The sequence below is a fragment of the Aulostomus chinensis genome, chromosome 6 (assembly GCF_037954235.1).
Source record: "Aulostomus chinensis isolate RoL2024-O1b breed Wild chromosome 6, RoL_Achi_v1.0, whole genome shotgun sequence".
Taxonomy (NCBI): domain Eukaryota; kingdom Metazoa; phylum Chordata; class Actinopteri; order Syngnathiformes; family Aulostomidae; genus Aulostomus; species Aulostomus chinensis.
In genome coordinates this window covers 24897197-24909891 of record NC_141325.1, presented here as the reverse complement: position 1 = coordinate 24909891, position 12695 = coordinate 24897197, and the positions used below count along the sequence as shown (strand labels likewise).

Sequence of the window (12695 nt, the reverse complement as noted above, 5' to 3'; positions counted from 1 at the left end):
GCAGTATATTGTCATTAGTGTTTATCGAGGCTTTACCAGCAGCACCTTTGTGGGTGTTTGGGGTGAATGAGGAGAAAAATGCTTTGCAAGCCAGAGTTTTTGCAGCAGCCTGAATAATTGAGGTTCCCAAGAGGCAAGCAGATCAACAGAAGAACTCGGCCAGGTCGTTGGCCATTACTTATGAAGAAATCAATAGCCACGGCCTCCTGGTGCCAGAGATTTATCTTCCTGACATTGTCTATTTATGACAGATCTGGTGCCAGTACAATAAAAGGTGCTTTAAACTACTGTTTCAACAGATAACAGAAGCTCAGCGCAAAGCAAGCAGTTCTTTTATTTCAACAAGAATATGGGTCTGAGCAACATTCTTTGATTGACACAATCTTCTGCCTTTCCTCTGCACCATGAGGGCTCCTTCGATGCATTAGTCGTGAGAGATTGTGTGTAAGAGGAAAATAAGTGTTTAAGCTTGAGGGTGAAATTTGATTCTGGTGTTTGTGTTTCATCACTTCAATGAATATTCATTGAGAGGTTTGGTGTCTTTGATGTTTTAAATGCTGTTTCATGCTTCTCCACTCTAACAGTGAGTCAGAATAACCACATTTTTTAAGAGTTCAATGGCGGAAATAGTCAAATATTAATCTGCCTTTGGGGTTTTGTTGGTGTCCGGCGATCTGTGTGTCAGTTGGTTGCTTCCTCACTTTGGTCCCCAGACATACACAATAATATGCCACTATTACTCCTACAAGGACAGTATTCTAAATTTGATAAGGTTAAATGTAGTCTGGCTGGATTTTCACAATTTGGCCTTTTTCCAAAATAAGCATTTTAATCCATAAGGGTTACACTGACATTAGTCAGGATAAAGCTTCTTGACTGCCCATATGCCAGATGCACTGGCTTAATGCTTCTAGCCAGGGCTGCTAATAAACCAGACCCTCAAGAAAAATCGGGATTCTGCCATCAAATGAATCAATGCAAAATCAGCCAAACTCCTTGGAATCCTCCGTGATACTTCCGTAACAAAAAAACAGCAATTTCATAGCAAAGAGTTGGAAAACTTTGCATCTTCGTCGATGCGGGAAGTGCTGTTTTCTAGGAGTGATTTCAGTAAATACATTGATAACAAAAATACTCTCGGTGGCACGGTGATGCAGTGGTCAGCACTGTCACCTCATACCAAGAAGGTTCCGGGTTCGAGCCCCAGCTTGGGCACAGGATCTTTCTGTGTGGAGTCTCCATGTCCTCCATGTTCCTGCGTGGGTTCTCTCTGATACTCCAGCTTCCTCCCACAGTCCAAAGACATCAAGAGGGGACGAGGCTGATTGATACTCTAAATTGACTGTAGGTGTGACTGTGAGTGTGAATGGTTGTCTGTCTATATGTGTTGGCTCTGCGATGGACTGGAGACCTGTCCAGGGTGAACCCCGCCTCTCCCCCGCAGACGCTGGGACAGGCTCCAGCCCCCCACGACCCTTAACAGGAATAAGCAGAACCTTCTTGCTGTGAGGCGACAGCGTTAACCACTGCACCACCAGGCCACCTTAGTTCTGTCTTTCTTTCTGACAAACCTAGGCCGTAGGATCAACAGCATTCTCAGAATATTCATTTTCCCTCTAAAACATCTCAGTTGGAGCGTTGTTGTAAATTCGGTGATGTTGCAGGAGGCAGGATGACCCAAGTGAATGAACATGATTGGCTTAATTAACCAATATAACAAAGCAGCATCACAAGGACTGAGACATGAACAGTGGAATGAACAGACATTGAACATGTGGCAAAGGTGATTGGTTGGTGGCATAAAGAGGACACGACAGACAGAAACTGAATAAATACTGAGACGGGTGAAAACTAACAGGCAGAAGGAAACAGGAGGGGGGAAATAAAACCTACATTGTCTATGAATAAAACAGGAAGGACACTGGAAACACTGGGTCCATACTGATGAACTATATCTGCAATTTCCTTAAACAGGGTGGAAAACATCACGTGTTCAAGGGAAGAGTTCATAGTGAAAAAACACAGCAGCACTGTGGGCAATCCATGAACGGCCTCCTGTGGCTAAACTACACTACAATCATGTTTTAAGGACAACTAGTGGGTATGTCAGGTAGCACGGTGGTGCAGTGATTGGCACTGTCACCTCATACCAAGAAGGTTCAGGGTTCGAGCCCCGGCTCGGCACAGGATCTTTCTGTGTGGAGTCTGCATGAGTCTGAGTTCTCCCTGTCACTGCATGGGTTCTCTCCGGGTACTCCAGCTTCCTCTCACAGTCCAAAGACATGCAACTGGAGACTAGGCTACTTGATACTCTAAATTGACCGTAGGTATGAATGTGAGTGTGAATGGTTGTCTGTCTATATGTGTTGGCCCTGTGATGGACTGGTGACCTGTCCAGGGTGAACCCACCCTCGCCCAAAGGCTGCAGGAATAGGCTCCAACCCCCCCGTGACCCTCAACAGAATAAGTATTAGAAAATAGATAGAGGGATGGATGGATAGAGGGCACGTCCACCAATGAGTGCTGTTTACCATGCTGTCCACCATCTGTCATATTTCTTATGAAAGCTGAACTCAATCAACATTCAAAATATATGAAAATTTAGTGTTGTGATATCAAATCTTTTTCTGCAAGCTTTGGAGGAAACACTGAGCAGAAGTAGGAGAAGGGAGGGGAGCACTCACTTTGTTTGAGCGAGAGAGCAGCAGTGGAGGCACACAGAGTGAGCAAAGCAGAAAGAAAAAACAGGACAAAGAAACAACAATGACGGAAATCAAAGAAATGCGTGTCATGTTTAAGCGTATTGATACGCTTTTGTGCTGATTTATCCTTGATTGATGTCCATCGATGTAGCCGTATCGCCATCTTCTTTGGTGATCCCCTTGATTTGCCTCAAACACCATCGTCACGTCAGAATTTCAGGTTTTCAGTTCTTTACTAAAGGACCCTAAAGGACCCGATGAGCAATGTCTGTCATTAATTGGTCTACTGACAAATGACCATGAGTTACCAAACCATTAAACATCAGAACTGCTGGATCTGGACGTAGAATTTCAGGAGCAATTCGTCGATAATGTCCGAATGTTATATATTCTATTTTATTAAATGAGTTTTAAGTTTGAGCTTAAACCAGATAAACTACAACCCTTCCAGTTCGGCGCTATCACGAAGGAGTGCACAAGTGAGTTGGTTTCAAATTTGCTAAAGTAAGAGTATGTAAATGGACATTTTTGGACAGTTGTGCTGTTGTTTGTAGTTGGTGGCTACTGCTCATTGTTAGCTACAAGCTAAATAAACCTGGCTGGCTCTTTCTGCATTCTAGATGTGAAGTGATGCAGCGGTGAAAACTTCATAATGAGCTCAAAGCACATGTTTTCTGAGTATTTGAAAGGACCAATACACTTTTTGCTTGGAGTATTAATTTTACAGTGCAAAACACTGTTTTCTAGCCTTTGAAAATGAACTATCTCTGCAGACTTCCCCTTGCCCCAATTTCTATGCTTAAATGCTATTCTGGTGCTGCGGCAGTGACAGGAAATATGTTACTATATTATAATTATATATTTCTTTCAGCCAGAGGGTTCAAGGATTAGTCCGTCAAACATTAATCCAGAAATAAGAGGTTTGTACGCCAATCTGCTGATCCAATTCTACGACTTTAGGGCAACAAAAGTAGCTGAGGATGTGCTAATGTGGCATAAATTTAGCCCAACAATAGGAGACTAAAGTTAAAACCACTAAAAAAAAAAAAAACACACACACACACAGCACCTTATCAGTCAGCAGAGGCTTCTCAATAAATAAAAGGAAAAGTAGTGGTGAGGGAGATCTGAGACCAAAAAGTATGAAGTGCAGATAAATTATTCAGTAAATTGGAGAGAAAAATGGAAAAGGCTCAAGGCTGATCTATTCAAATCTGCACTGCTGACCGTGGACTCAGGTGTTGGGCTCCAGAACAATCTCTGAGTATAATGTTTGCTGTGCTTCTCATTCATTCTTTCCTCATGTCACCTTTTCTCATTATTCTCACGAATGCCAATTTGTAAGTAGAGTCAAGGTGAGCAGCTGTCTGCAGACTTCAGTCAGCCTCAGGTAAAGAGCAGTTGGTGAACACAAACATTCGCAAGAGAAACCAGCCACAATTCCAGCTGGTTAGGTTGCTGTTCCTTGGCTGTAATTGGCCCCCAAAATGATTGCATGCCACATCTTCATGAATCATACAAGGTGGAATATAACAAAATGTATCCTTTTGCAATAGGAGAACACCTCTTCCTTCCTAGTATGCCCTATCGTCCATTTTTGCCTGCCGAACATCTTTTGATGAAGAATCGAGAGGATGGAAGGAGATGACGGCAGTAATGGTCCTTATTTTCATGACTGAAAAATTGTTATTTGAGACAATAACAGTAGAAGAGGAGGTCCAATGCAAAAACATGTTAGGCTTTGATATTTTCAAGAAAATTCTCATTGTACGCCTGTGATTATATTCATTTGCAGCTATGGTTTATGTACATTTTATATTTCATGTTTTTTTTTTTTTTAATCTGCACCAAAGTTTTTAATAAAAGGGGAAAAAGTCAGCAAACGTGGGAATATTATTTAAAATATAATATGAAAAAGGTCCCTGGTGAGTTTAGATTAATAATTTACTCCTAGAATTTGCAGGTAGTGTTATGTTGGGATATGTATCCTATCAGGATGTGAGATCTCACTAAGGGAAGGAAGAGTTATTAAACTATTTAATCTACCAGAACATAACATTAAAACACTGACTGAAAGTGATGCATTCCTGTAGCCCTCGGCTGTTCTGCTGTATAGATTTGGCCTGTGGGCTCCGGTGATGTATTCAGACCCTCACAGCACCGTCGTGTGTGTGTGTGCGTGTGTGTGTGTGTGTGTGGGAGGGTGTTACAGGGCATTGATTCAAAACACTAACATGTATGTGTGTGTGTGTGTGCGTGTGTGTGTGTGTGTGTGTGTGCGCGCACGTGTCTGTTGGAAAACAAGACCTTAAAAACTGGGTGTTAACCTTCAAACAGCCATTTGAGGTTGTGATGACTGGCCAAAATATCCTCATTCTGTTGGGTAGAAATGTATTCTGGTCCTTAGTATGAAACAAGTGTATACACACACACACACAGACACACACACACACTAAACTGAGTGCCATATAATTATTTAATATCAACAACAGGAATCGAGGCTACCCCGCTTCACACGAACATAACAACCCCTCCAAACAATGTCAACACATATGGCGTCCTGTGTCTCATTCCTTAATTATTTTACTCGTCAATAATAAATCCCCTCTGGACACACGGTGCTCCTCCATCATTTATAAGCACAATGTATTTTTAACAGGAGCTATACCTTTGGTTGTGATGGCAGGCTGCTCCCCCAGTAGCAGTTTTAGCCTCTTGGCGTGGATTTTACCCTGGTAGTGTGACTGTGCAACCACTGCTGATGTGAAGGACATGTTACACAGCGTGCAACACTTGTTCTTGTCCACGTCGCCCTCATCGCTGCCCTGGAAAACACAGTAACACCAGTATCAAGCATCTTATCAATGACACATCAAAGTATTCCTCTTCTTTGGAGATTTTAAAGCAAGATACAGTCACATCACACAAAAAGTGCAACAGAAGACGGCACATTGCACTATCTTAGCGAGACAGCTGCACAGTGAACACATCACTAATCTCTATAACTTCAGATGGAAGGGAACCCTGTGACACTTCTTGCCTGGAGTGTTTAGATCCTGGTGGGATGCAAATGGAGCCGACTTTGTAGTTTAAATGGTGATAGCGCGGCCAGTAGGGATGATGGGGACCGCTCCCTGAGCCTCCATCTGTGCAAGTAGCACCGAGACCCATTATCCTCAGAGACTGTGGAGGACACAGAGCAGGCCACCAAGCACTGAGAGATGGATGGTAGTGAGGAAACTGTGCCCTGCCAAGCAGGCTGGGTCAAGGAAAGACTGACTTTCAGCATGGAGGAAGAGGAGAGCCAAGTGAACTGTATGACCTCAGTCAGATGTCTGTTGCTCTGCCCAGAGCAGCTTACGGATATGGCAAGTGAACAGCAGGCCTGACTGTGGAGAAATGTGTGCGTGCCTTTTCAGTTGAGTTGTCTCAGCTTGAGATGAACGAAGATAATCAGTCCATATACATTCATGATCCTCAACACTAACAGGTTTGATACTGGAGCAGTTGTTAATCCCAATGATTGCCTGACAACAGGAGATATCAATCCACAAGTCTTAACAACTCCTAAATTAGAAAAGATATTACATCACTGGGCATCTGTTTGTTTCTTCATTCAAAAAGCAGCCATAGAAAGAGAAGCATATTTTGCAGCTAGAAAATATAATTGGTTTCCATGCTTTGATTCATTTGTGGTCATGAGATGTAACTTGTTTACATTGTTTGTCTCATGAGATGTAACCTAATCAAACTGTGGGAACAGATTATGTCTTGTGATCGAAATGTAATTCGATTCTGAAAACAAGTTGCATGTGGTGACCACAATATTACAGCATTTCAGAAGTGCCAAACACTGAACTGAAGCCACAAATCCATCACTCTTTAGCAATACACAGTTTTCACCCAGTTAGACACAAGATGCAGACTTCATCGGCTCTTACAGCAAAACATGAAGCACATTTCACACACACTAACTTCTTTGGCACTATGACAATGTGGTAACCATGGTAGCAACTTTTATAATTCCATTTCTAGCATGCTAAAAAATGCCTCTCATTTAGTTTTTCCACTATTGCTAAGTGTCTCATTTTTCTTCAAACTCTAAGCACAAACCAAATTTTTAAAAGTACATTCACAGGATATTTTTTTTCGAATGCATTACTTTTAGTATTTGTGACCCATAAATCAACTGAGTTGGGAAACATTCATCTTTTTGCAATGCAAAATTCTGGAGCTACACAACCTGAACACTGTTTTCTATTTCCATGTAGTGTGTAATGAATGCTGTGGAGAGGTGTTATTTTGCCTGGCTTGCAGATTGATTTCACAGGTTTGGAGCACAGATGAAACTGGTTTGAGGAGATTGGTTTTGCAATAAAAATCTGATGTATGAATTGATTTTGTGCTCACTGTTTTGAGAAAAAGATGGAAGGTTTTAAGAAAGGTGAAAACAACTGTAATCAAGTCATGGAACAACATATATTACGGCCAGAAAACATTTTTTTCTTTCTCTATGACTAACCCAGGGCTCTGTACAATTTTTGTCAACAACGATTTTATTTTTCCCACTGGACAAAAATGATTGAAAATCACTTCAATATTCGATGAGAACTAAATATTCACCAATGGCTGCAGCATCTTTGTAAAATCATACTTGTTTTTGTCACTGACAGGCTCACATCTCTATCATACATGTCTGACATGTCTAACATGTAACAGAAGTCGGAGAGAGAGGGAGAGAGGGGGAGATAGAGAGAGAGAGACAGAGAGGCAAACATCTGGGAAAGTAAAAGGGTTGAATGACAGAAAAAGGGCAGCTTATTGTTCCAATGGCACCAGAATGACATATCACACTTTCCGGTGCTTTTATGGACTATTTTTGGTGACAAGTGGCTGTTTGTGTAACATGGATGAAAACAACAGAATAGACTGGAATAGGTCATCGTCTCACCAAATGCATGAAATAACACAGAAGCAGACAAACACACAGTAAGAACAAAAAAAAAGAGGGAAAGACAGGGTAGCAGGGATGAAGCACTCCTTGAATACATTTTTTGCTCAAACTGGCTGAAGAGAGGATGTGAACATTCCTCTAAGATACTTCTTGCCTTCCTCCTGATCTTCTCAGTGAAGAGTTAAGACCAGGGCTTGTTAAGTTGACCAGTAATTTTGTTCCTGGACAGTTTATTCTTGAATCTAAATGTGACAGTACCTGGTAGGAAGGTGAGAAGTTAAAACACTTTCGTTTTGTCCGTTCGTTCCAATTTCCTCTGACTTAAATGAGGGTAATGCAGTTTTCTGAGGAGATAAAGTCACTGTGAGCATCTATTGATAATACACCCAGAGAAGCTCAGCTAGGAACCTGAAACAGTGCCAACTTATTGTGTCTTATCAAACTGGATATATAGCTTAATCAATACTTTTGCACACTGCACATCTTGTTAGCAGTGACCAGTTTGAACTGGAGTGGACAAATCCTACAGAGCGAACCAAGAAAACCTCCAAGAACAGGACCACGGCTGAGGACAGGGTGGAGGTCAAGTTACAAGCTTTCATCATTGTGCTGACCTGACCTCATCAGTGCAGGAGCACAAACACAAAACCTCAATACACCCAAAATACCAACCTGGAACCCAATGTGAACATACTGTACATGTCAGTTAATAAGAAAAAAAAAAGGGTTGTTCAGTGACCTTCTGAGTCTTTAAAAGTACTCATAAACATTCCGCAACAGCTAATTATTCTTCTAATTGAGAGACTTCAGCCAATTCCACTCCCCTCTTCCCCTGCTTTTAAAAGTAGTGCACCCTATGTCACAGTGTTGATTTTCATGACAGAAGACAAGAATTTGGCTCCAACGCAACAGGCTCTCCCCTGGGGAAACTCATGTCACTGTGTGGGAGTGGAGCTCACTAAATAAGCTTATGGCAGAAGACGTTTAGCCACTTTATGAGCAGGGATGATACATCAATTGAATACATTAATGTGGTTGTGGTGTATCATCCACTGGGAGAGGTGGCCAGTTGTCAATAAGGATCTGATTCCCCAGCCACATGATCTCTGATTCCAGGGATGTTTGACGTGAACATTCCGAAATACGTCTGTTAATGCGGCAACATGATGATCCGATCAACTTAGGGTGAAAGATCACGTGTTGTGAGATGCTTCTATCATTACACTGGATAAATGAACATTCACTACACATTTAACAAACAGGATTTATATTAATGCCTTATTTAGCAAGTACATTAAAAAAAGTGAAATGGTTTGGAATCTCTGTAATTATGCAGAGGAAGTTGTAATTATATAAACATTACACTGTCTAAATAATCCGATTTTCACAAGCCTAAAAACCATGTCTCCATTAATTTCAAGCAGTTATTGTGCTCAGCGAGACAAAAAGGTTAATTAAGAGCACTGGAATGGGATGGGCAATCAGTGTTTGCTGATATTCTGAGTTGGGTAATCAGTATCAGGAGAGAACAACCCGGATTGGTAAATCTCTACAAATCATATGTTAGATGAGGTTCCCCACTAGGAAACCAGAGATGATGGCTTCACCAAGAGCTCATGAATCAGCAGTTTCCGATGTTCTCAGCTAGGCCGTTATCAGTCGTCGTCGTCGAAAGCACGGCACCACCTCCTATAACAATCTAATTTCATGCTAAAAGAGGAGCTGTTATGCTTTTTTTGGTGTCTTTTCTGACCTACAAATGTTGCTACAATGTTGGACATTTATGATATTTATGTTAAACAATGTCAAAGTGTCACATTATGAGGTACACACATTTGCAAACATCTGCAGGCTGTTTAGTTGATTTTATACACTGTGTATTACAATCTTTTTAAAAAAAAATAGTTTAACTCAAGTGACATCAAGGTGTCCCGGACTCCCATATATGGGCATGCTCCCTGCGTACCCACCCCCTCCCCACACATGGCTTCAGATGTTTCACTGCTGCGAGCTGCTTGGTTGGTCACATTGCAATGGCTCCCAGAAAATGTTTTTGGAGGAGTGAGGGAAAACCAACTTAATTTCACAATCGAAAAGAAGGAAACACCAGGCACAAGTGGATAGAGGTGATTCTCCAGGCCAGCAAAAGAAAAAACAAACAAACAAAACACCAGCTACATTTGCTTGTTTGTGGCACTTCACACCAGACTGTTTACACAACCTGTACCTGGATTAGCAGCTAACCTGAAGCCAAAGGAAAGCACTTACATGGTTGCGTCGAAGACTCAGAAGCCGAAGGCGGAATTATACATGCAGAGAGCAAAGGGGAGTGTTCAACACAGACGCAGAAGCAGGAATACGAACAAACTACGGTTTGTCACTTGGAATGTACGTGGAATTGGCTCACGTGAAAAACTGCTTAAAATTTTAACACACCTACAAAATTTACAAGCAGACATTGTCCTATTACAGGAAACCCATCTACCTAAAACAGGTAATCATGTGTTAAGCCCACAGTTCCCGCACACATACACAGTGAGTTATAACACCAAGCAAAGAGGCGTAGCCATTCTGATTCACAAAAACGTCAGGTTCACTAGTAAAAACACCATTGTAGACCCAGAAGGTAGGTTTGTAATAGTCACCATATCCACACACAACACAGAGGTATGTATTGCCAGTATATATGGTCCAAATGTTGATGACCCCTCCTTCTTCCACAGCTTCTTCACTGCACTTTCAGCCCACTCAGACACAGCACTCATAGTAGGAGGGGACTTCAACCTGGTATTGAACCCAGAAGTGGACAGAATCAGTAGAGCAGCTAGTCAGCGCAACTGCCAATCATCCGACATAATAAAGCAGTACATGAGTGATTTCGGTCTTTGTGATGCTTGGCGCTCACACCACCCCACGCTTAAGGAATACACCTACTACTCACTAGTGCACCACTCCTCCTCTCGTTTGGACCACTTTTTAATTAGCAACTCAATTGTGAAGGATGTCTTTGACACCAAGATTCACCCCATTGTCATTAGCGACCACGCACCAGTCACTCTGACACTCACAAAAAAAACTAGAACACCGCTTTCTAAACAATGGAGATTTAATACATCATTGCTCAAGGACCCCAATTTTATTAAATTCTTTAAGGAGGAATGGACAATATTCTGTGAGATAAATGACCAGCCTGATGTCTCAGCCTGTGTGCTATGGTAGGCGGCAAAAGCAGTCATGCGGGGCAAAATAATATCTTACTCTTCATATAAGAAAAAACAGGAGAAAGCTCTTGAAACAGAATTAAATGAAAAAATTAAAGCCTTGGAGACAACTTATGCCGCCTCCCAAGAGGAACACCTACTGAGAGAATTAAGGGAATTAAAACTAAAACTAAATAATTTACTCGACATCAAAACACAATTTCAGCTGCAGAGACTACGCTTGGAGAACTTTGAACATGACAATAAATCCAGCAGATTTTTAGCGAACCAACTAAAACGGAACAAAGAAAGAGCAACAATATCCTCCATTAAGGACTCCAATGGGGAAACAACCTGTGACCCAGAAGAAATCAATTACATTTTTAGGGAATTCTATAAAAAACTTTACTCACCTGAGATTAACCCATCCAAATCTTGCATTGAAAACTTTCTAAGCACAATTGACTTGCCAAAATTAAATCAAGACCAAATAATGGCTTTGGAGTCACCTATTTCTATCGAGGAACTTCAAGAAGCCCTTAAACATATGCCAAACAAGAAAGCCCCGGGACCAGATGGCTTTCCTGCAGAATTCTACAAAGAGTTTTGGCCTGAGCTTGCACCAATATTTTACAAAATGTTCACTGAAATACAGGAAACCTCGACCATGCCACCCGACATGAACCGTGCGATTATTAGCCTTCTCCTTAAACCGGACAAAGACCCAGCACTTCCATCAAGCTATCGTCCAATATCACTTATAAATGCAGATATTAAAGTTATTTTCAAGGCACTAGCTAGAAGGCTTGAAAAAGTAACACCTCACATAATACATCCTGACCAGACCGGGTTTATTAAAGGACGGCACTCTACTAACAACACACGTAGACTTATCAACCTGATAGACTACTGTAACAATCAGAGCAAGGATGCCATAATTGTCTCCCTAGATGCAGAAAAAGCATTCCACAGGGTAAATTGGAACTTTCTCCTCACCACATTACAAAAGTTTGGGTTTGGAGATAACTTTGTGAACTGGATCAAAATATTTTACCGCGCTCCCAGTGCTTGTGTCAGAACAAATGATCAAACTTCTCCAAGCTTCTCTCTCCAAAGAGGAACCAGACAGGGTTGTCCACTTTCCCCTTCCCTTTTTGCTATATTCATAGAGCCACTCGCAGCTGCAGTCCGGCAAAACAACAACATCAAGGGAATTGATGCTACAAATGAGAACCATAAGATAAGCCTTTATGCTGATGATGCATTACTTTTCCTACGGAATGCACAATCATCTCTCCCTGAAACGATAGCACTCATTGACAAATTCTCAACCATTTCTGACTACTCTATTAATTGGAGCAAGTCAACTATTCTTCCCATCAACTCAGGTTTCCAGAGTACGCTCGCCGCACCACTACGGCCAGGAAACATTAAATACCTCGGTATCAACATCTCCGCCAAATTGTCTGACTTGACACAGCTAAATCATACCGCCCTAATCAAAGAAATAGAGGACGACCTCACCCGGTGGAGGACACTACCCATATCACTTATGGGAAGAATAGCAACAGTAAAAATGATGATCTTGCCAAAAATCAACTATGTTTTCTCGATGGTTCCGACCCAACCTCCCCGGACTTGGTTCAAAACACTCGACTCTAACATCTCCAAATTTCTCTGGAAAGCTAAGCCACCACGTATAAGCTGAAAGACTTTACAAAAGAGTAAAGACTATGGTGGCTTGGAACTACCAAATTTTTATAATTACTACTTGGCCAATAGATTGCAATACATACTAAAATGGTTAAGGCCAAACTCATAAGACCAAGCATGGCGCGA

At 41.6% G+C, this 12695-nt stretch overlaps 1 protein-coding gene across 2 annotated transcripts in view; it reads right to left on the bottom strand.

The window, feature by feature from the left end:
• Window positions 1-12695, bottom strand: part of LOC147260515 (zinc finger matrin-type protein 4-like) — a 236373-nt gene that overhangs the window by 139479 nt on the left and 84199 nt on the right. For both annotated transcript variants that reach the window (XM_086207136.1, XM_086207137.1), the window contains exon 4: window positions 5371-5527. In XM_086207136.1, the coding sequence (XP_086063262.1) occupies window positions 5371-5527 (157 nt within the window). The remainder of the gene's footprint in view (window positions 1-5370; window positions 5528-12695) is intronic.